Source organism: Erigeron canadensis, chromosome 7 (genome assembly GCF_010389155.1).
Source record: "Erigeron canadensis isolate Cc75 chromosome 7, C_canadensis_v1, whole genome shotgun sequence".
Lineage (NCBI taxonomy): Eukaryota > Viridiplantae > Streptophyta > Magnoliopsida > Asterales > Asteraceae > Erigeron > Erigeron canadensis.
This window is the reverse complement of record NC_057767.1, coordinates 3,733,146-3,757,737: the sequence shown is the minus strand read 5'-3', so window position 1 is coordinate 3,757,737 and position 24,592 is coordinate 3,733,146. Positions and strand designations below refer to the sequence as shown.

Sequence of the window (24,592 nt, the reverse complement as noted above, 5' to 3'; positions counted from 1 at the left end):
CACCAACTTTATGTTGACGCTTTTTAGTACGCTTTTCAGATAATCAAGTGAATCAAAGACGTGATGGATGATTGAATTGCATGTGATAGGATTGAGCTTGGACTTTGTGGATCCGTGATTCATTGCACCCGTTTATGGGTTATGCCTAGGATCGTTAGCCATCATTTGGACTATCTCTTTTGTAAACTATTGATGGTGTTGTGCTCCTTGTGCATTATTTGATCCGTAACTTGTAATTGTACTTGAATTATGTATGGATTACTCAATCCTTGAATGCATTTAGCACCTCTACTTAATTTCCATGTCACGCTGAGCTTTTCTACTAATGCCTCAAGTTTCCACCTTGTTGGGGTGTTACAGTTATACTATGTAAGGTTCTTTTTATTTGGGTCAATCAATGTAAGAACTTATGTATTTTTTTTGGCTATACTATGTAAAGTCCGTACATTTTTTACATAGTATAATCAGGAAAACATAAGTGCATACATTACATAGCCACATGAATAGGTCATTACATTACATAACTATTTGTTCATAGGTGGTTACATTTGTATGCCATAAACCTATTTATTAAAGTATATCAGCTGAATCAAGTTTCATATTTTGCATGGTTTATTAGTTTTTTTTTTTTTTTTTTTTTTTTGAAAATTTAACTATTATTCACAAACTCCAAACAACCACCAAAAAGTGGAGTGGCAATATTTACAGAAATAACATCAAAGCACACCTTCTCCAGTCATCCCAAGAAACTACCCCATTTTTGTACCTAGTCTTATACCATAGAGTCTGATAGAGAGCCTAACGAAACGACATCATGGAAAATTCCATCCACACTAATCTTACCATTCGCAAACCTCTTCTCAGGGCTTTCCAAATACACCAAAACGTGATAGACACATTACTATGTAACACCAAGCTTTTTGTCCTCCCAGGCCTAAAATATGTATGCACCTCAAACAAGTTTTTGACAGTAAACAAAAAAATAGGGGGAAGATTGCACCGCATGCTGATCTTATTCCAAATAGCAAAAGATACCTCATAGGAAGTGTTCCGTAGTTTCATCTTCTTTGTCACACAATCCGCAGACCAAAGGTTCAAACACACAATTCCGATTCTTCAAAGCCATTAACGTCGGTACGTATTCTATCCAACCCCACTCTCCACATAAAAATGTTGCACTTTTTAGGCACCCATTTTGACCATTCGAACACAAATCTTCCATTGTAATTCCTGTCACTATTTATGAATTCCTTCACCTCTTTGACACTAAAAACCTTGTGTCTCTTTCCAACCCATTCCCATTTATCACTTCCATCATTTAAAATAAAAGTCTCCATCAATCTTTCAAGCTCTCTGTTTTCTTCGACTTCTACCTCTGAAGGCGCATCACATGTGCCTTCCCCAAACCCTTCAAATTTTTTTGAATCTAAACCAAATTTGTCACTAACCAAGCATTTTTTTTTATTTATCTTTTTCTTTTCTAAAAAGATGAGGGAAAATTCCCATCAGCAGCTCGTTACACGCCCACGGATCCAACCAAAATCTAATACTCTTTCCATCGCCACATATCCCTTTGTACCATCAAATTTAAACTAGTTCCAGCCGCCTTCACTTTAGTTACTGTTTTAACAATTGTAGCCCATACCCCGGCCCGACATCGACTTCTTATATGGTAAAGGTGACCAACATCTTTTTGTATTATGGAAAGCAAGAATCACAATATTCCTCCATAATTAAACCGTTAGTATCCGTCTTAAATCTCCAAAACCATTTCGAGCAATATTAGTGTCTGCCAGCCTAGCTACTTAATTAATCCCAGACCACCCATAGACGGGTCGCAACCTTTTCCCATCTTGTTTCTTTCATCCGAGCCACCCCATCAAAATCTTTTTATATTTCCTTCTAAACCTTCAATTACCTTGACGGGTGCTTTAAACAATTAATGAAAAATAGTACGTAGGCAATAATCAACGTCACTCTTCCACCAATGGAAAGACTATCTAGACAACCTCGATCTTTTTAAGAATGTCAAATAAAAAGTCCCAATTCACAATTCTATTCATATTTCCCCTAATACAAATGCTAATAATTATTATTGCATTATCACATTAATTTGGTTAATAAGCTAACTATTTATTTATTAATTTTATAAAGTAAGCTATTTTATATTTAACTTTTCTTACTTGACATTTATATTTAAGAGCATAATGCCCACGTGGAATTTTGTTTCAAGATTGACAATTTGTTATAAGGATATATATGGTAATTTAATGTTGTGTGGATGGACATTTTTGAAACCATATATATGGTGAAAAAGGCTTTTTGAGAAAAAAGAACATATGACATATCATAAATAATATCTCAAAATGCTTATAAAAAAGTAAAAATTTATTTTTGAAAAGTTTCAATGTCTCATATATATAATTGATATTTATTAAAATTTTTATTGTTAACTATGGAACACTGTCATATTAATGTTAAAAAAATAAAGAACTTACAAATTTTCTATAAAAAACTTTTTAAATATAAAAAAAAAGTTGTGGGTCGCTTATGTGTTAGATACAACTTTTTAAAGTGACAAAAAAAAAAAATACACTCAAGAATTTAAAGTAAATCAAATATCTAAAATTTAGATAATAATAATCGTTATATATTATGATATATCATGGATGAAAAATTACATAGATTATACATGCTTCAAAAAGCACAAATTAATAACAAGTACAAAACTACAAATGATATTCAAATGGATTCAAGCTAGAGTGCCTTTTGAGCATGTCTCCCTTTTGTCTTCATTTTTTAGCCTTTGAAGTTTCACCATTGGCATCATTCCATATCTGCATCAAATTATCATTATATTTAGAATTATAATAAATACATAAATATATCTAACACTATGTTAAAAAAGAGTTGTCCAATATTCTTACCTTGAGCTTCTGTTTTCTGGCAAGCTGCTCTGCCTCAGCAAGAAGGCACCCATCTGTAATCTTATTTGTTTCAAAGGAATTCTGAAGCCTTGCAAGACCGGCTTCCAAAAGAGTGACACCGGCATTCGTATTTGATTCCCATAAACAACCCACGAAAGCCCCATTCCTAACCGCTTCTACTTCAATCTCGACATCCCTTTGCATTAGCTTCCTTCTCACTAGTGACATTGCTTCATCAGAATAAGCCTCCCCCCGAACGGGGCATTTAACACCAGATAACGAGAAAACAATGCTGCACGCGTCCTTTGGAACAAAGAGTTTGAAACGGTGACCACTTAGTACGTTTTCAACGATAGCAGCCGTCCTCTTGTTACGTTGCAAAGTTGGCAGATACTCTTTGGCTTTCTGGGATGCTGTTGTAAGATCTGTAACATTCACAACCGGAGGATTTTTATAAGAATGAATCCCCTTGCCGCGAGTTACAGCCCCTGACTCCTCTTCAAGAAGTTTCTTGTAATAGTGATCAGTTCTTTCCTTGTTATTATCGCTATATCTAACGACAGTACCAAAACCACGATAAATAACAAGTCGAGCAACATTTAGACCAGGCTCTGCTGAGGATACGTCCTCACTGTCCTTCCCTTGAGACAACAAGAAAACTTGTGATTCTGTTCCATTTGGATCAGTGGATCCATTGGCTGTGGGGACGTATTCCACTGAAACCTGAACCTAAAGAACAAAGAAACATATGTAAAGTAATGAGATTCTAAATCTAGATATTTGAATGATTTGTTTAAATTGACTATATGTGACTTACTTGGTGGCCGATTAACCTTTTTCTCAGAAGTTCCCTTGCTTCACGGGCATAAGGATCTCCCATTTTCGGGCACTTTACGCAAGACAAGTTTACTCTCTTTTCTGCGGCTGGGCTGCCAAATGGTACAGAATCATCCGCAACAATGATGCAGTCCCCACTCACAACTTCAACTACCTGTCCAGTAAAAATCTTTGCGACTGCCTTTGGCTTCGTAGCTGTCAAGTTGTTTGAGACTGCCTTCTGACTTGGCTTTTGACGAGTAAGTGATGGTGGAACATAGTGTGTCCACATCCTCAACTTATTCTTCTTTGCTTCAAGTTCCGTGTCCCTCAACGCCTTCTGATCCTCAGCTTCCATCATACTTCCACTCCATTGGACATACTTGGCAAACCCCTGCACGACACGATAATAAAATAGTTTAATACATGTGCTTAAACCCCACAAAAGATAAATACAGTAAGTGGTGATTACAATTAGAGAATTTGTAATATGAATCACATCTTACATTTTCAAGAAGCTCAATTGCAAGGTCTTTTTCATCTTCTTCAGCATCAAGATAATACACAGAGCCAACTAAGTTATTAAACTTGTCCACACCCTTCAAGTCAATCCAGACATCTCGACATAGTACATGAGTCTCAGTAAAATGTTTAGCTTTCAATCCATACGAATCAGAGACTTCATTGTCAACTGATGGTGCCTAGTTACAAATCATACAAATTTAGTGTGTCTGTATATATTATATATATAAATCTACAAAACTTATTTATAAATAACAATTTTATAACAACATACCTGGATTCCAGCAACAAACACTTTAACAAACTGATAGGTTCCTGATGGCAGCCACAAATAAACATAAAGACAACTGCCGTCACGAACATGCTCAACAATTGCGTCCATTGATTTGCCTTTAGTTGCAGCCACAAGGGCGTTTGCATCCAAATTGCTTGGATTGGCAACAGCTGAAGGAGGAAGGTTCCTAACGGCAGCTTCAACAGCCTCAGGAGACTAGAAGCAAGAACAAATTAAGATAAGCAATTAATTAAAGTTAATACCGATTATACAAATAAAGGTTAACAAACTTGTCATGATGATTAATCAAATTAGGGGTAAATAAGTCTATATGGTAACAAACCTGGTTCCATTGGCCCTTGCCCTGAAGCTTGGCTTGTTTTTCAAGGTTTAACAAATCATCATGCTTACGAGTCACACGTCCTCTAGCCTCTTTAACCTGATTAAATTGCAAATACAGTAATAATTAGTCTCATTGTTCATAGAAGGTCATATGTCAGATAATTAATTAATGGGTAATTGTTAATTAAGAAATAACAAAGTAGTTGAAGAACATATATATATATATATACCTTGGCCCAACCATTTGCAACAACTTGCTTAGCAATATTTGTCGAATCATCAAGGAGGACGCTGCAAAATGCTTTGTAGGTATTTGGGAGAGTGTATTCGGTTTTGAATTTGACAACCTATATATATACAGAGCAATACAGAAATAAGTTAATTGAAACAACATGATCTAACATGACATTAGATAGAATTTTAGATGTTTCAATATTGTTTCAAGTACCTGTCCAATACACAAATGTCGCAAATATTCTCAGCTCTGCCACGCAAACTGTTGGTCCTCGACTTCTCTATGCGCCTATATATCATGTATAACCGATTTCTAAGTATAAAAACATATATGAAAATTTAAAAAATTAAGAAAAACAGAAAAAAGGCCCTGCTTTTTCATTGCTGCTATGTATATATAGTTTGGATATATTTAAATTAAAAAAGTATACATGTTCGATCAAGATCTTCAAAAAAAAAACCAACACATTAAATTAAAACGTAAACATATATATACCAAGCGTGGCGCGAGAAGATGAGCCAAAACGATAGTCGTCTCAGATGGGATTACATCAGCGGAATCAGTAACTTCCATAACAACCAATGTATCACCGGATAAGACGGCCTTCACTCGGCCTTTCAACCACCCGCCGTTAGAAGAACTTGTTGATTTCGCCATGATCACAATATTTACAAATTTAACACAACAAATTAAGATAACTATTCATGGAACCTATATATGCATTGATCAATATATATATACATAAGTTACAAGTATAAAAGACTAACGCAATTTTTACTGAACTAATTAAATTACTATATACCTCAATTAGAAACCAAATAAACCCTTCGAGCTGCTACGTCTCTTTTTTATGAAAAAGAGATCAATTGCGAAACTCTAATTATTAGAGTTATGATGTGAATGAATGATCAAGGCCGAGTTTATATAGGGTAAATTTTGGACTTAAATATGGAAACGAAATATGTATCGAACTCTAATTCCCTTCTTTTCCTATTTTTACGGAATTGAACGTTTCCTTAATGATAAAAATAAAAAAAAAATTTATTTACATTCAAAAAGTTTATTTTTGTCAATTATTTAATGTGCGTGGCTACCAAGTAACGAATATTAAGTACGATTTTACGGAGTATTTGCTAATTTTAATGATAAAATAATAATAATGATAATAAATATAATAAGAATTTTTTACATTCAGAAAGTTGAATATTTTTGTCAATTATTTATAGTGCGTGGTAATTTACTAAGCATAACAAATTAGACGTAAATTCATATATATTTAATTTAATTTAATTAAATTGTATAAATATTTATACGCTCACTTTGAACTTGGTGGGCTTTTATTGTGAAAAATATATTTTTTTTTTGACTATACAGTCCTTAAAGCTATATTTAACATTTTACTTTAGTATAATATAATATATAATATAATGTAATAACATTAATTAATTAGTATATTTTAGTGATTCATAAGTGTTTGTGACGATTTTGTTTAATTTATCAATCTTTAGCTGTGTGGGACAATACAAATTTTATCTCAACATAACTTAAATATGTTAATTTAATATTTTTTTTTATAAAAAAAAGACATGTTACTGTATATGTAAAAGAAAAACTATGCATATTTTACTATAAAAATGTTGTATTTGGTTTTTGGTTCTTGAAATGGGAACGCGCGCGACACTCGACCCTTTTCTCTTTTTTTTTCCATAACATATAGGCTATAACTCCTCTTCTGACTACGAATGAGTTTGATGGGCTAATTTTCTCATGGGCTAATTTTTTCATGGGTTTTAAGATTTTTTATAATTACTTATCAAATATTTATGAAAAATAATATAATATTATTCATGGTATCCATATACTTAAGTACTCAACAGTTGGATGGAGTGAAAACTTTTGAACGTGGTTGTAGGCTTGTACTATTGTCTTTATATAAATATATTTTTATCTATTTTATAGAGTTTTTTTAAGCATTATGTTTAATTGTTTACGAAATTATTAATATGAGAGTAAACATATTGATGATGTTATGTTTCTGAATTCTGATATTGTCATTAAAGAAGAAAACGTACAAAATTGATAAATAAGACTCGCAACGTGGGACTTCCAAACTACCATACCTAAATCAATTTTAAAAGTCAACAAAAAAAATGTCACTCTTAACTAAATTAAATAAAAATTACAACGTAATATGCTAGATAAAAACAAAACAAAAAGAATAACAATATGGTATTCTTACACCCAAAAAAGCAACAACTAATTTACCACAAAATGAGTTACATTTTTCAGATTTTTATCTTTGTTTTACGTTAGACCGATTGAGTGAAAAGAGAACATGCAAAAAAGTAAACAGATTGCATTCGATTCTTCATAGAGTCATAAATATAAAACTATCTTCAATGGGGATGTTTTTGGGCGCCCTTAGATGCCCTTAATTAGGTGCCCTTAGATATCTTTTGCGGTTGAAATTTGTCTAAAACTAAAGATTTTTTGATGCATGCCCTTACCTAAGGGCATGCCATGCCCTTAGGTGCCCTTACTTATAATTTTTTTGTTTTTAGTGGAGTTAAAGAATATGTAAGGATGTTTGTATGGTTGGAGGTAAAATTATAGGATTTTAAGGATTTATAAAGATGTGTAAGGATTTATAAGGATATGATGTGTCAGCTCAAGGACACCCATTGGAGATAGCCTAAGTGAAAAGATGAGGGAGAGCAAGCTCGAGCCTCAAGGTTGTAGTGGGCCTCGTGATTTCATTTGGGAGGAGGGAAAAAGTCACTAATATTAGGCTTTTGATTAGAAGTCTTGAATTTGATATGGGCCTAAATGGGAAATTTTTTTTGAAAAGTAACTATCATTAACATATCGCCAAACTCACCCAAAAAGGGAGTGGCCAACAATGAATACAGTATTTACATCAATTTACAAAGATTGAAGGAGCTCCAATCTTCCCATGAAGTTCTATTTTTGTACCAAAGAAAACTAAAAGCTTTAATGTCTTGAAACAACTTTTCCGGTCCAATGGCTTCCCCTTCAAATTTCTTCTCATTCCTTGCCCGCCAAATACATCAACAAGCCACGAACACAATACCTTTGAAGATCTTCATGCTTCTCTTGTCTAGGCCCGCATACTTATCAATTCAAAAATGTCTTTAACTGGAAAAAAAATAGATAGGGCTAACCTTGCACCAAATGTCAATTCTATGCCAGATTGAGACTGCCAAATTGCAACAGCACAACACGTGTTCTATAGTTTCATATGGGAAAATTTTTTTGAAACGGGCATATTTCAAGGGTGTTTTGTCAAACAAGTTTTCGAAAAAAAAATACGAAACCAGTGAATCCGGTATTCGAAATACCGGATTCAAATATTTGCCTCGAATCCGGTATTTGAAATACCGGATTCAGAAAAAGCAAAATGAAACCGGTATCTGCAATACCGGTTTCGGACTGATGTGACAACGCTACAGTGTAACTTGCAGTGACTTAGTGGTGATGTGACTAAAGGCTTGCTTGTGAACACAAATCTGTCATGGGCCCCACCATTATTTATCTGTACACTTTCCCCTTCCTGTACCTTACTTGTTTATATATATTACGGAGTATATATATATATATATATCTGACATTCATAGCTTTGTTTCAAGGGGTTTCTTAAAAATCCATTCATTCTTTCAGTCCTCGTCGTTAACTGGAACAAGCATTCCAACTCCAAGCTCCGAGAATGGCAAAGTGAAGTCAACATAGTTTGATCTGTTCCACAAAATAGCCGCATCTCCACAAAATCGATATTTCCATATATATATATATAAGAGATAATTCAATGATTGTCAACAAGTTATGGAAACGACTGATCACTACACCGGGTTTCATTACACCAGTGGTTTTGTTTCATTACATCTGGAAAATTTACAAATATACAGTAATATATATATATATATAATCTACAAAGTTATAACCGAATGTGTATATATATATATTTGAAACCGGTTTTTGAAAAACCGGTTTCGAACTTCGTACCCTCACAACTATTCACAGTCACATCGCACAGTCACATCACTGACAAAGTTCTGAATCCGGTATTTGAAATACCGGAATTCAAAGATTCTTTTTTGAATCCGGTATTTCAAATACCGGATTCGGGTCAAAAAGTTGAATCCGGTTTTTGAAAAACCGGATTGACTGGTTTCATAATTTTTTTTTTCGAAAACTTGTTTGACAAAACACCCTTCAAATATGTCCGTTTCAAAAAAAATTTCTTCATATGGGCCTAGGTGGAAAATGATCTTATTTTCTTACGATTTTTTATGACTAGTAAATAATTCTCGCGCTTGGCAGCCGAGGGAAAACCTCAAGTAATTTGTATCTTGGGAGAGTTTCAAACTGAAATGAAAAGTAATTATTCAAAACCACTAAAGGGACCACAGTTGTAGTGTAATATATAAAGGGACCAGAATTGTGGTGTGATATATTGATGTTGTATAGACAGCATATATTACAGAATACTATGAACCATTACAAGGTTAGTAATTTCGGGGCCTGCATTAGATCATTAAGAAATAAGAAGTTAGAGTGTTAGACTCTCTATCACAGTATCATAAGTCTTAGATAAAGTAGATACCTAAAAATCAGAAGTTCACCAAAGCAATGCTATATTGCTATCACAAAGAAGTTGCATATAGAGCTTTGGCATTTGTCCTTGTATGAATCCTCTCCTTAGGATTTCACTTTTTGATCTATTACATTAAAAATATATAAAAACATGAAATAAGCTGAAAGTATGAAGTTACCTTAACCTGTAAGGATTTAACTAAGACTACAATAAACTTTCAAATAGCCTAGAGAACTAAAAGTACATGAAACAATATGAGCCTAGAGAACTAAAAGCACATGAAAAATGGTTTACATTAAAGATAAAGGATGAGAACAAATATACATATACTTAAATATGGAAATTCATGTCACTGTTGGAATTTGTAGTTCATTTAAGACTTGAGGGATACAAAGTGTAAAAGAGAATAAAGGAAACGACATGTCTGTAGAAGAAAAGAGGCGGCAGTTTTAGGCCTCACACGACAAAGAGACATGACTCTTCAAGAAGACATACCCATTCGCAAAGCAACGTGTTGGTTAGGGATTAAGCGCCCAAAAGTAATTAGTATAAATAGAAGTAGAACTCATTCGGTTTATTATCCAACCATGTAACAAAATATACAGTGATTGTATATATATCAATAAAGTGTGATTCTTTATATAAATCATATTCTTCATTCGATAATCATACCTGGGCATCAGTGGTATCAGAGCGAAGGTTAGAATTCGACTTAAATCTGGAAATTCATGTCACTTGTTAAAACTTTCGTATATCAATGTATTTCTGAAACGGTGAAATATGTTTCGATATGGTAGTACATATGGATCATTATGAAGTTGTTTTCATGATATATAATGTTGCTGAGATAACTTACTTGTTGATAGATGTAGTCATTTGATACTTTTGTACATATCAGCCTATCATAATAATTATGGATAAAAGTCATCAAGTTATATCTATATAACACAAAGTGAATGATATTGTTTAACCTGTTTTCCCGTTTGAATATGTAAACACCCAACTCGAACCTTCACTTCCAATTTTTTGCTATTCGTTGGCTAAATACTTAAACTAAGGAGTCTAGTTCTGTCGTGGATTGCTAAAAAGTTAAGTTCATAATTAATGGTATCATATCTTGGATCAAGAAGATGAGGGTCCTGCAGTTTATAAATGTAAATGATCAAGCTAAAGCGAATGTAATGTAATCCATATATATCCAGATTCTGTTGGAAAGATTAGCCCTCGTGTGTACCTTTTAATGTTTATTTTATATACGCAGCGGAAGACTAAAAATACAAACATGTATTATTTATAAAACTTGCACACGATTAATATTTCCTCCAGGATCCAAATACACCATGATAGTTGTCATAATAGATAAACTAGATTTAATACCTTCCAAGTAGATGAAATCTTGTGTGACAAAAACAATATTCAATAATATGAATATCTCTACAGTTGATCCACACGAACACCTCAAACAATACCCAAAAGCTGCTAGACCTTAATCACCAAACTTAAATATAAAGTTACCAAACTCTTAGTTTGGTTTCATTTTGATCTAGCCGTGAACATGAAAGGAATGAATTCCTTATGCCCCTTCTCTTTTAAAGCATATAGTAGTATATGTTAAAAATGTGTGTAGTACTAGACTTGCAACACCCTTTTTATAGAAGAGTTTGATCGGCCAGGCTATGCAAGTTGAGAACACCAAATCTCAATATAAGATCTCCATATCCATATCTAGATCTTAGGTGATTTGCATGACCCACTTTGATTCGATACATTGAACATAACATATCAAAATTTTTATTTATTAATTAATAAATCATCTTATCTATTAATAATTTTGGTGATCTTATATATGCATACAATATACATATATAACCGGGTATCTAAGTGTTTATTGTGTGTGACCCCGTAGGCTCGTGTGTAAGCGGTAGTATAATTTTGTGTTATGACATACACATTAATCCAACAAACTCTCACTTGTGTATGGCATAACATCTAGAAAATTACACAGACAATAATTGGTGTCTAGCGACACATCATTGCCCCCGAAAACACACGAGTGTTTGTTTTAGCTAAACGAACGATCATTATTAAAATAATGATTTAATGATTAAGTGTCTATTGTCTCTTTATTTCGGATACCCTGTTGATATGAGACATGGATCTAGTCATTCTCATTAGTCAACAAAATATTTTCTCGATATAGAAAAGTTGAATGCGATCACCAAGTTAGATTTGATCAACAATCAATATAGCTTGGACACGGCCGTGTAAATATCCATTCATTTTCATCGAGAGGCCCAGTGGTATCATACTCTCACTTAGAGGAATAAATTCTATCTTGATTTTATGCGTACATCATGCACTTCACATTATACCAAATGATGGCCTTTATAACTACCTTATTCAGGATAGCGTTTAACCATATCAAAGCATAATATGTCGTATATTCAGCAACCAACATAAAAATCTCAAGTCTAAGGACACAAAGACATAATCACTTCGAGATTCACTTTTTACGTCGATCCATGTAGTGACATCTCGTGATTGGGTCATTCCAATATTCATCAACAATGAATACATGTGAATTTTGGCCTCATCAAGTTAACTATTCACCATCAGTGAATAAAGCCAAAACTTCACATTAGTCTTAATTCATGTTACTCCCATAACATGACCGACTATGAAGATTTTGGAATAATCAACAATTATTCATGGATTAAACATGCTAATATAAAACACAGTAATATAAATGAAAACGATCATACCAAGTATATCAATTCATTAAAATAAAACTGCTTATTATTTTAAAATATCCAAATACTAAATCACAATTGAAAAAGATCAGTAGCATAGCGAAGTCCAATACTACTAGCATGATCATCATGCTTGTTGTGTGTCATTGGCTTCGTGAACGGGTCAACTACATTATCATCTGTGTGAACCTTAAGAATATTAATCTCATTCCTCTCAATGAATGTAGTCAAACTTTCGAAGAATGTGCTGACTACCTTTACGTACACGTGATTCTTTCGCAAGTATAATAGTACTTGAATTATCACAGTACATTTCCATAGGAGATTCAATGCTGGGTACTACCCTAAGTTCAGCAACAAATTTCCTAATCCAGACAGCTTCCTGAGCAGCTTCTGAGGCAGCAATGTATTCTGCTTCTGTTGTAGATTGCGCAACTGTGCTCTGCTTTGAGCTTTTCCAATCAACTGCCCCGCCATTCATGACAAAGACATAACCAGATTGGGACCGAGAGTCATCTCGATCAGTTTGGAAACTAGCATCCGTATAACATTTAATACTCAACTCTTCTTCCAAACCACCGTAAACCAATAACATATCTTTAGTTCTCCGTAGATACTTAAGAATGCTCTTAACAGCAATCCAATGCTCTTCACCTGGATTCTGTTGATAGCGGCTCATCAAACTCAAGGCTAACGAGACATCAGGTCTAGTACATAACATGGCATACATGATGGATCCTATAGCTGAAGCATATGGGATACCTTTCATTCGTCTTATCTCATCAGGTGTGATAGGACTTTGAGACTTGCTCAAGGTTATGCCCTTTTGCACAGGCAATCCTCCACGCTTGGAGTTTTGCATGTTAAATCTTCGCAAGATTTTGTCAATGTATGTACTTTGACTCAAACCAATAAGCCGTTTGGATCTATTTCTATAGATCCTGATTCCAAGAATGTAAGTAGCTTCTCCAAGATCTTTCATTGCAAAACATTTTCCAAGCCAAGACTTAACATCTTGCAAAGTTAGAATATCGTTTCCAATAAGTAGCACGTCATCAACATACAAGATCAAGAAGACTACTTTGCTTCCACTAGCTCTAATGTAAACACATGGCTCATCTTGGTTTTGAGAAAAACCAAACTCTTTGATTCTCTCATCAAACTTAAGATTCCAAGTCCTTGATGCTTGTTTTAATCCATAAATTGATTTATGAAGCTTGCATACTTTATTAGGATGCTTTGGATTAACAAAACCTTCTGGTTGAACCATATATACGTCCTCACTTAGGTGGCCATTCAGAAACGCAGTTTTGACATCCATTTGCCATATTTCATAATCATGAAAAGCAGCTATGGCAATAAGTATCCTAATCGATTTAATGCTCGCGACTGGTGAAAAGGTTTCCTCATAATCAATTCCTTGAGTCTTAGTGTATCCTTTTGCTACCAACCGAGCCTTAAAAGTGTTTACATTACCGTCTTACAATTGGGTGGAAGATCAATCATGTCAATCTTCTTCTTAAAAGTGTTGCTACCAACCGAGTCTCATGTCAATCTTCTTCTTAAAGACCCATTTACACCCTACTGTCTTACAATTGGGTGGAAGATCAATCAAGTCCCATACTTGATTATCTTTCATGGACTGCATCTCTGCATTCATAGCATCTTGCCATTTATCAGATTCAGGATCCAATATGGCTTGATGATCAGTAGAGGGTTCATCATAATCCCCTAGATCAGTTTCATCTGAATTAATTAAATAATTATACCTCTCAGGTCGATGAGGAGTTCTATTAGATCTACGAAGTGCAGGTGCAACATGTTCTGGCTCACCAACTGTGTGCTCAGTTTCAACATCTGGATAGCTAGTGCTTGCAGAAGGTATGTCACTTTGTGGTTCTTGAACTTCTTCAAGATCTACTTTACTCCCACTAACTTCTTGTAAGAGAAGATCTCTTTCCAAGAACTCAGCAAACCGAGCAGGAAACACTTTGTTTTCAACTCTGTAGTAAAAATAGTAACCCATTGTTTCTTTTGGGTATCCCACAAAGTTACACTTGATACTTCTGGGTTCTAATTTGTTTAAAGTGTCACGCTTTACGTAAGCTTCACAACCCCAGACTTTCAAGTAAGACAACTTGGGACTTTTCCCATGCCACAGTTCATGTGGTATCTTTTCTACCTTCTTGTTCGGAACCATATTGAGTATGCGTGCAGCAGACTCTAATGCATATCCCCAAAAAGACAATGGTAGAGTAGTCAGACTCATCATAGAGCGAACCATATCAAGTAAAGTCCGATTTCTCCGCTCAGACACCCCATTATGCTGTGGTGTGTATGGCGGAGTGAACTGTGAGACAATCCCACGATTCTTTAAGTGGTCCAAAAACTCTTGACTCATATATTCACCACCTCGATCAGAGCAAAGGGCTTTAATGGTCTTTCCAAGCTGATTCTCTACTTCGTTTTGGAAGATTTTGAACGTTTCAAAAACTTCATGTTTATGTTTCAACAAGTAAACATAACCATATCTACTATAATCATCAGTAAATGTAACGAAGTATGATTCACCATTTCTAGACATAGTTCTAAAAGGGCCACATACATCAGTATGTATTAGTCCTAAAAGATCTTTAGCTCTTTCACCTAAACCGGAGAAAGGAGCCTTTGTCATCTTTCCACATAAACAAGATTCGCATACATCAAATGACTCAGAGCCAGTTGATTCCAAAAGTCCATCAGATTGGAGTTTTGAAATGCGTTGTTTGTTTATATGACCTAGACGACAATGCCATAGATAGGTTTTGTTCAAGTCTTGCTTGAATCGTTTGGCAGTACAGGTATATACATGATTATTACTTGAAATGGCACCACACATATCAATTTCAAAAATATCATCACGTGGACAAGCATTAAAATAAAAAACATTATTCTTAGAAACTGAAATGCCAAAGTGCGTAAATGCAAGTTCATAACCAGCATTTTTCAAAAGTGAAACTGAAATTACATTGCTTGTAATACTAGGAACATAATGACATTGTTCTAATAAAACAATAAGGCCACTTGGAAGAGTAAGCTCATAGGTGCCAATAGCTTCAACAGATGCTCGATTCCCATTGCCCACTCGCAAGTCCAGTGTCCCTTTTTTCAGTTTCTTACTTCTTCTCATTCCCTGGATATTGTTACAGATGTGAGTGCCACAACCAGTATCAAAAATCCAGGAATCACTAGAAAAAGTATATAGTTGTATATGAAATATACCTGATTTGCTAGTCTCACCAGCTTTGCCCTTTTTCAGCTCAGATAGGTAGACAGGACAGTTCCTTCTCCAATGGCCAACCTTTCCACAATGGAAACATTCGGCGTCTTTTGCTGGGTTTTCTTTCTTGGGAGGTGGTGGAATCTTATTCCTGGCAATTCCTTTGCCTTTTCCTTTCCCATAAGTTCTAGGCTTATTCTTTTTAACCCTTCCATCCTTAATCATAAGGATGCTAGGATTGGAGGCTTTGGATGGAATATTCTGTTCAGCAGCTTTGAGCATCGAATGCAATTCTGACAGAGACTTATTCCAACCTTGCATGTTATAGTTCATGACAAAGTTATCAAACGACTTTGGTAGTGAAGCCAAAATGGTGTTCACAGCCAAAAGAGTCGGCATAGGAGTTCCAAGCTTTTCCAACCTGTCAATGTAGCTTTTCATTTTCAAAGCATGAGAGCTCACTGACTGACCCTCCTCCATTTTGCATGTGTGAAGAAGCTTGTGAGTTTCATACAACTCTTGATTTGCCTGTTTCTGAAACATATTTTTCAGCTCAGTGATCATATCATATGCTGTGCGATCTTCCATTTCCTTCTGGAGTTCAGGAGTCATACTCGCAAGCATTATTAAAGCTATCTTCTCTTGCTCATCAAACAATTCTTGATAAGCATCTTGCTGAGCAACAGTATCTGTCTCAGCAGGAGGATCGGGCAAGGGTTCATCAATGGTTTTCACCTTCCCTTCATACTTGAGGACAATCCTCAAATTGCGATACCAGTCTAGGAAGTTAGTACCATTAAGTTTCTCCTTCTCCAACAAAGAACGGAGTGAATTTTGGTTTACGTTTTGACTGTTTGCCATCTACATTAGAAGTAAGGTTTATTTTAGTATTTTCGATATGAGAACTTTAATAAATTATTTACCTAAGTTTTAATATTATAAAACGATTAATTATTAAAGTCTAAGATCCACATAGGGATTCCACAACTACATAGGGATTCCACAACTACATCTGTTGATCAGCTAGTAGTTATAGAGTCTATTGGTAGGTAGCGAGTACCAATTGCATTACAAGTGCAACTCTTAGATCTTTACGGGACCTAGAGATATGTGTAGTTCAACAAACTACTATTATCTACTGGCATGTTTATCCCATCCTTGCCTCGGATTCAGGTCTCACCGTGAACTCGATTAAGTCGTCCAATTTGTATACTGTGGAAATTTAGCCTAGTCTCACTCGAAACTAAAAATCTACCTCGTGGCTATAATTCGATTAGGTCTTACCGTAACCAAAAAATAACGAGGAGTGTTCACAAGCTCATTGGATGGCATGACTTAAGTTTAACGGGTATATTTTAAAAATTTTGTGTTAACGAATAAAAAAAAATTCATTACACTATTTGTTAAAACTCATTTTAACCGATTATTATATAGTTACTTATAAAAGAAAACTATTTGAAGTTTAACTTTTAAAATCATCAATTTTAAACTTTAAACTCATTTTATGTTTTTATTTAATGTTTCCATCAAAAACATTTTAGCATATTATAATCAACAATTATATAAATAAAAACATATCCATGCATCAAACACTTATAGCTTAGTCCAAAGGAAAACTCCCACTTAATCCAAGAACCAAGTGAGATTTTGTGTAATAGGCCAATGTTTTTAACTTAACTCCAAGTCTATCTTTTAAGCCAAATTAAAAACCTTTTTTTGTAAAATTTAATAACTACATTATTAAAAATTATATATGGCTTGTCCATGATTACAATGCATGGGTATAATCATGGATAAATTTAAATAATCAAGCCATAACTAATAAATTCAAATTTTATAGAGGTGATTTATTTTTCGATCTTATTTGTGCGCCATGAGGTTAAATCTGAATCAATCAAGTTGATTCTAAAAACCAAAAGGTTTTATTAAATACCAATACGCCACAAAGCTAGATCAAAAATAAAATCACATGACAACTAAAAGGTGTAAAAGTGGCTCTGATACCACTGTTGGAAAGATTAGCCCTCGTGTGTACCTTTTAATGTTTATTTATATACGCCGCGGAAAACTAAAAATACAAACATGTATTATTTATAAAACTTGCACACGATTAATATTTCCTCCAGGATCCAAATACACCATGATAGTTGTAATAATAGATAGACTAGATTTAATACCTTCCAAGTAGATGAAATCTTGTGTGACAAAAACAATATTCAATAATATGAATATCTCTACAGTTGATCCACACGAACACCTCAAACAATACCCGAAAACTGCTAGACCTTAATCACCAGACTTAAATATAAAGTTACCAAACTCTTAGCTTGGTTTCATTTTGTTCTAGCCGTGAACATGAAAGGAATGAATTCCTTATGCCCATTCTCTTTTAAAGCATATAGTAGTATATGTTAAAAATGTGTGTAGTACTAGACTTGCAACACCCTTTTTATAGAAGAGTTTGATCGGCCAGGCTATGCAAGTTGAGAACACCAAATCTCAATATAAGATCTCCATATCCATATCTAGATCTTAGGTGATTTGCATGACCCACTTTGATTCGATACATTGAACATAACATATCAAAATTTTTATTTATTATTAATAAATCATCTTATCTATTAATAATTTTGGTGATCTTATATATGCATACAATATACATATATAACCGGGTATCTAAGTGTTTATTGTGTGTGACCCCGTAGGCTCGTGTGTAAGCGGTAGTATAATTTTGTGTTATGACATACACATTAATCCAACAAACTCTCACTTGTGTATGGCATAACATCTAGAAAATTACACAGACAATAATTGGTGTCTAGCAACACATCATTGCCCCCGAAAACACACGAGTGTTTGTTTTAGCTAAACGAACGATCATTATTAATATAATGATTTAACGATTAAGTGTCTATTGTCTCTTTATTCGGATACCCTGTTGATATGAGACATGGATCTAGTCATTCTCATCATTCTCATTTTAAGTTTCAACATTTCATCAAAACCAAATTACATCAATAACCTACACTACTCACCGCTACCGCTACCGCTACCGCCACCTACACACCCGTCACAACGCGCGGATACCAATCTAGTACAATTAAATGGCAAAAATGAAAAGGCTTTAGTTTTAAGTTTTAACACATTAAAAGTTTCACTTAGGCAATATGTCAAACACCTTGTAAGCGTGACTTTTTAAGTAACCAGAAAATCATTCTTAATACATAAAAGTTGCCCATGTTATGAAGATTACTACAACTTCCTATATCACAATTATACCTGTTGTTAACTACTAGCATTTTACCCGTACAATGCGGCAGCGACGGTGTGGTATTGGTGGCGATGTGGTGGTGGCGTGACGGGTGATGACAATGTGGTTATTATTATAAAAAAAATTAATGTAAAAGGGGTAGTGTAGTATTTTTAGGAGTTGATGAGTGTACGTTGTAAATTATTTTATTAAGGGTATTATATATATTTTAAGTAGAAATGTTTAAGTTATTATATAAAAAAAGAAAGAATTAATTATTCATTTAGTATAGAATGATAATTTCTCATATAGACATTTTTATGAAAGAGAATATTAAAAAATGTTTGGAGAAAAAATGTAATAATTTTTATAAAGTAGTAGAGATAAAGTATAAACCCATCTACAACATTATAGTTGTTGAATCATAATTATACGAAAATCATAAAAATGGAGTTGTACCTTCTTTTGAGTGACTAAAGGCACTTCAAATTTATCAACTTTCTGTTGTTGATTTTCGGCTGTAACAAGTGACCCCAACTTAATTATGAAGATTGAAGAGTCTTTCAAGAACAGAGGGGACGGTGGTGGATGATGTTGATGGTGACGGTCAAGCGGCGGAACTTGAACTACATTATTGGGGGTAAAATCATGCATTCACGTACAGTTTTTTGCATCTATCTTTTATCTCTGACTTTCAGAGGGGGTAAAATCACACAAAAAAATTTTTTTACCCTTAAATAACATATAATTGCTAGATAAGACTCAAAAGTTTGGAGGGACCATTACCCCCTTTGGCCCTTATTGTCTTCCGCCCCGGTGACGGTGTCGATCAGAGGGGGAAGGGGTAGGGTAGGGTTGGGTTAAAAGATATCATGGTTTTTTGAAAGTTGGAAGATGAAGAAGGGGGAAAACTGATGTAGAAAGTGTGAAGAAATGAGAATTTGCTGGTTAAAATGTAAAGAAAAGAAAATGTTGTGGTCAAAACCAAAAATTTTCAAAGATTACTGTCCGTAAGCCTACTTAAAAATGTTAGTATACTGTATACATAGGAACTTCTAAAGCCCCTCGTTGTAAGGCTCCAATGATTTTCTTTTTTATTGTACAACTTAAAAATTGTTATAGGTTAAAATTCATTGCAACAATACCATTTACATAAATTAAAGGAGACTCTTAACTTTAAATGTGTCATAGAAAAATTTATCAAAAAGAAAATAAAAGGGTCGTGTGTCGATATGTAATACGCGAGTTAAACATATTATAATCTTAATAAAGGAGCAACTCGCAGTCCCTTTTCTAAAAAAAATCACCCGATCTATCCTATTTATCTTTCTCTTTTATTTACTTAAATAAAAACTTCTACATGATATAACTATAATATGTTTAATGAAATAATTTATAACATATATCCTTCAACTTTTAAAAGTAATTACTCTACCCTCTTTATATATTAAAGATTAATCAATATATATGTAAAATTTAGCTAATAATTGTTATTTTTTGAATATTTCTATATGTATATATGTGCATGAGAGAATCACATAGAATATTCACGCAGCAAAGCACAAATAGAATGAAACTAGTTTTGTGTAGTTGTAAAAATTTTAATCGAAATCTTCATATTTCATTCATACAATACGCTTTGTTTTGGTACATCTATATTATGGGGGTGTTTGTTATTGTGATTACAAAACAGATTTTGCGTTTTCAAAATAGATTATGCGTTTTCAAAACTGCGTTTTGAAAAAGCAGGTAGGTACATGCTTCTTCAAAACTGTGTTTTCGTAGCAGGTAATCACTTTTTCACACAAACACTCTTTTAGATTATTTGTGTTTTACGAACATAATAATCAGATAATCACTTCAAAACGCATTCCCAAACACCCTCTATATCCAAGAAGACAATCAAAGGCATCTAACTTTTGGTCCGGGGTCTTCTAAGAATAGAATTGGAATAAAAAAAATGAATGGTTTTAGTGTTGGCCAGGGAATCATATATGTACCAGTTTCATACAATGGGTAATGACAATGGATTCAAGTTTCCACTGGACCATGTAAAACTATCTACTGTTTACAATTTCTATGCAATTGCCTCAAGTTCAACTTGTACCAATAACTATTTATGGTGAAATGTATACATCTGAGTAATTCCACTTAATTAGTATAGAGTAGTAATGGACACACGAAGCATTTTACATGTATCGAATACAAATACACTGAATACAGAATTCTCATTCGTGTAGTCAATTAAGCATTTTACATCATATTGAAGTCAAAAACTTGTCTTTTCAGATACATTGAACACAGAATCCTCATTCGTTTAGTCATCAATCTATATCTATACTAAGTATATGATGCAAGTAGGGAGAAAGAATTGTATTCTTTAGTTTATTCATGGTCGGGCATATTTTATCTTTATAGTGTGGTAGGTCTCATGTGTAGCGACTAGCGAGAATCCCAAAGAGGCAAAGAGCCTAAGAATAATTTAAGATGTAGAAAATTACAGGGGCTGAAGGGCAATTCTACCATACTTCTATTGAAACTTTTGCATGTATTTAAGAGTCCCCATTTTCTTAAAAACATATCAAAACAGAATTCAAGCTCAAGTTTTTAATTTTTAATTAGACTTCAGCCTATATTCAGGTAATTTTTCATTACACTAAGTATTTAAATGTCATTTTGTGTTTAATTTATCATCCATTATCAATTTTAGGGGCTAGCTAGGTTTTAGTAATAGTTATTACATTTTCTTATGGGAGAATTTCATATTTGCCATTGGAGAGTTTATAAATATCATATTTGCCTAATTAAAAATCAAAATATCAAAAATGCCATTATTAAATATAAAAATATCAAAAATACCTAAATGTTAAAGTTTAATATTAAACTCCTCTGATTTTATAGAATGTATTTTCAATTTTACAAGGATGCCCCTTTTATACTAATCCCTAATTACATCGCATTTAGAGAGATCTACACTTCCCGTACTCCCGTGTTTTTTCTTCCCTCAATATAGTCAAGTTCGATGAACATAAAAGTAGCTCTAATCATAATGAGTCACTCTAATCAGGTTTTTCTATACTTATTTTATGTATCTGTTTTCAAGATGGATTTCTATTCCATTTAATCTTATAAAGAAACTCCATGTTTTGATCATAATTTGTTTCGTTCACACAGATTGATGATTGGTATTACCATGATTTGAATAGAGATTGGATATATGAGGAATTGATTGTTGTAGTGTGTACCTTCTTCTGTTTCTTTTTTTCCCCCTGTATTGGATTGCAATGTTTACATGATTTTGCCATATACATGTACCTTTTTTGGCTAATAATTCTTATCCTCAAGTAAAAATTACATGCAGTATTTTTTTCTAATAATTCTTACCCTCGAATAATATATCACTGTCAAATGAATTTGAAATTACCAAGCTGGGCACGCAATTTCAGCCATAATAATTTGTTTAAATAGCAAAAAGTCGTTATTAAGGATAACATTACATATGGACAATGATGTAGATTTGGTGAAATCATCCAAGCCCAGATACAAAAGACCTGATCTTCTAGTATGTGCAATACCAAATTGCCAAGTTACAATAACTAGTTTGATTCTTAATTTTATTGAAACAGCAGTTTGATATCTTTTCTGGTGTTGGTAAACTACTTTGAAATTACGATGGTGTAATTTTAACTAAAAGAGGGTATAATTGTAAATTGGAAATGTCATTTAAAGGATTTTAAAGTTTTATATTCATTAAATTTAATTATATGGGTAATTATGATATTTTTAAATGTTAATAATGGCATTTTTGATATTTCAAAAATTAATTGGATAAATATAATATTTAAAAGGTTAGTAGTGGCAAATATGAAATTTTGCCTTTTCTTATTAACCTTTTATATGATTAACTTCTTGAGTTTCATAAATGGGTCTAGACCATATTTTATATAAGAAATAATTTTTTTTTGCGCGGTTATTTCTAATCTCTACAGATGCTTAAGATCCCAGAACATCAAGTAGCTGGACACCATGCTGGTAACGAAACTCGTGGTCCCCTAGTCGACGATTCGGGTCATTTTTACAAGCCTCTCCAAAGTGATGAACGCGGACCCGCCGAAGTAAGTTTCTATGAAAAATTATCTTGCAACAAACATATCCCAAATCATATCCGTAAATTTTTCCCTATTTACTATGGCACAAAAATCATGAATGCATCTGACGGGTCCGAGCAACCTCATATCGTGTTACAAGATCTTGCTTCGTCTCTACAAAATCCTACAATTATGGATATCAAAATCGGGTCTAGAACATGGGTCCCAGAAGCTTCAAATGAACACATTGCAAAATGCTTGAAAAGAGACCTCGAAACCACAAGTGCTCAATTAGGATTTAGGATATCGGGCTTGCAAGTCTACATTAACAAAGAGGCCGGTTTTTATAAACCATCTAGAGATCTTATTCTTAAGAGCAACGTAGACGATGTTAGGGTGAATTTTAGGAGATATGTGTCTTCTAACCTATCTTCAGGCCCAGGTTTAGGCCCGGATCGTGCATTGGCATCGGATGTTTATGGTGGGCCAAATGGAATATTGGCCCAGTTGGTGGAGCTAAAGACATGGTTTGAGGATCAAACTATTTACCACTTTTGTGCTTGTTCACTTTTAGTCATGTTTGAAAAGAGGATGGATTTAGAAAGAATGAGTTCAAATGCACAAGTTAAGCTTATCGATTTTGCACATGTGACAGAGGGTAAAGGTGTCATTGATCATAATTTTTTGGGTGGATTATGTTCGGTGATTAAGTTTATATCAAAAGTACTTGAAGATATTGAAGGTAACAAAGAGCAATAAGATGAAGATGACCAATATATAGAGTTGCCAATTTTGGATGAAATCAAATGAAAGAGTCCATTCTTATGTTATTTTCGTATCTCTCTTACAAGAAAATGGTATAAGTAATTTTGAAAGTTATGTTATCATGTATCGAATATAGAATATTTGATAAATACTTTATTACTATATTTGTAAGAAACTTGCATAGAAATGTTAGCGTCTTAGCGAAACCTTGTATCGTACAGTAACACTGTAAAACATCTTTCTAATTTAGTGCCTGAATCACAAATTAGAATTAAAATTTAAAATTAGTAATATTTAACCATTTTTTAAAATAAATTAATAAATAAAGGGTTATAATATATCTTTTTTTAGGGGCAAGGGTGTAGTCGTCTTGTTTTATCGGCAAAAAACATTGACAAATCGGCATCCCTATAGCATATGTATTGGCTAGTTTTTGCAAGTTTAATCGGCTAGTTTTGGAAAGTTTCATCAACATGTTTTGGCTGATGCAAGTGAACGTTGGGAGCTTTTCATTGTTGACTTTTCTTTTGTCTTATTCAATTTATATGAACTTTGGGAGCTCTTGTGAATTTTATTTATTTTTTAAATTGGCAAAAAAAAAATATCTACTACATCACATTTTTTGGCAACAAATTAGTAAGAATTGGCTAGTTTTTTCTTGGACACATGACAATTTCTTATTGGAGAAAACTTATCAAAACTTGCCAAATTACCAAAGGTTTGGCACTACCCCTTGCCCCTTATATAACTCT

General features: G+C 33.6%; 1 protein-coding gene, 1 long non-coding RNA gene and 1 pseudogene across 3 annotated transcripts; 1 reads left to right on the top strand and 2 right to left on the bottom strand.

Annotated features, from left to right (window-relative positions):
- Nucleotides 1-2,792: 2,792 nt before the first annotated feature.
- Nucleotides 2,793-5,773, bottom strand: LOC122608766 (annotated as a pseudogene).
- A 3,776-nt stretch (nt 5,774-9,549) lies between these two features.
- LOC122607793 lies at nt 9,550-11,379 on the bottom strand. 2 transcript variants are annotated; one of them, XR_006325098.1, is made up of 4 exons: nt 11,106-11,379; nt 10,401-10,867; nt 9,738-9,852; nt 9,550-9,655 (listed from the first exon to the last, which is right to left on the bottom strand). It is a non-coding gene; the product is annotated as an uncharacterized LOC122607793 (long non-coding RNA). The 2 variants fall into 2 exon arrangements; XR_006325097.1 differs by having other exon boundaries at nt 9,550-9,852; nt 11,106-11,374.
- Nucleotides 11,380-21,535: 10,156 nt separating this feature from the next.
- LOC122607417 (inositol polyphosphate multikinase beta-like) lies at nt 21,536-24,004 on the top strand. Its single transcript, XM_043780385.1, has 2 exons — nt 21,536-21,627; nt 22,977-24,004. Exon 2 carries the CDS (start codon nt 22,977-22,979, stop codon nt 23,832-23,834), a length of 858 nt encoding a protein of 285 aa, XP_043636320.1. The 5' UTR covers nt 21,536-21,627; the 3' UTR covers nt 23,835-24,004.
- The last annotated feature ends 588 nt before the right edge of the window (nt 24,005-24,592 follow it).

Bases quoted from the DNA above. Each gene is read 5' to 3' on its own strand.
- LOC122607417 (XM_043780385.1), top strand. From the start codon at position 22,977: ATGCTTAAGATCCCAGAACATCAAGTAGCTGGACACCATGCTGGTAAC.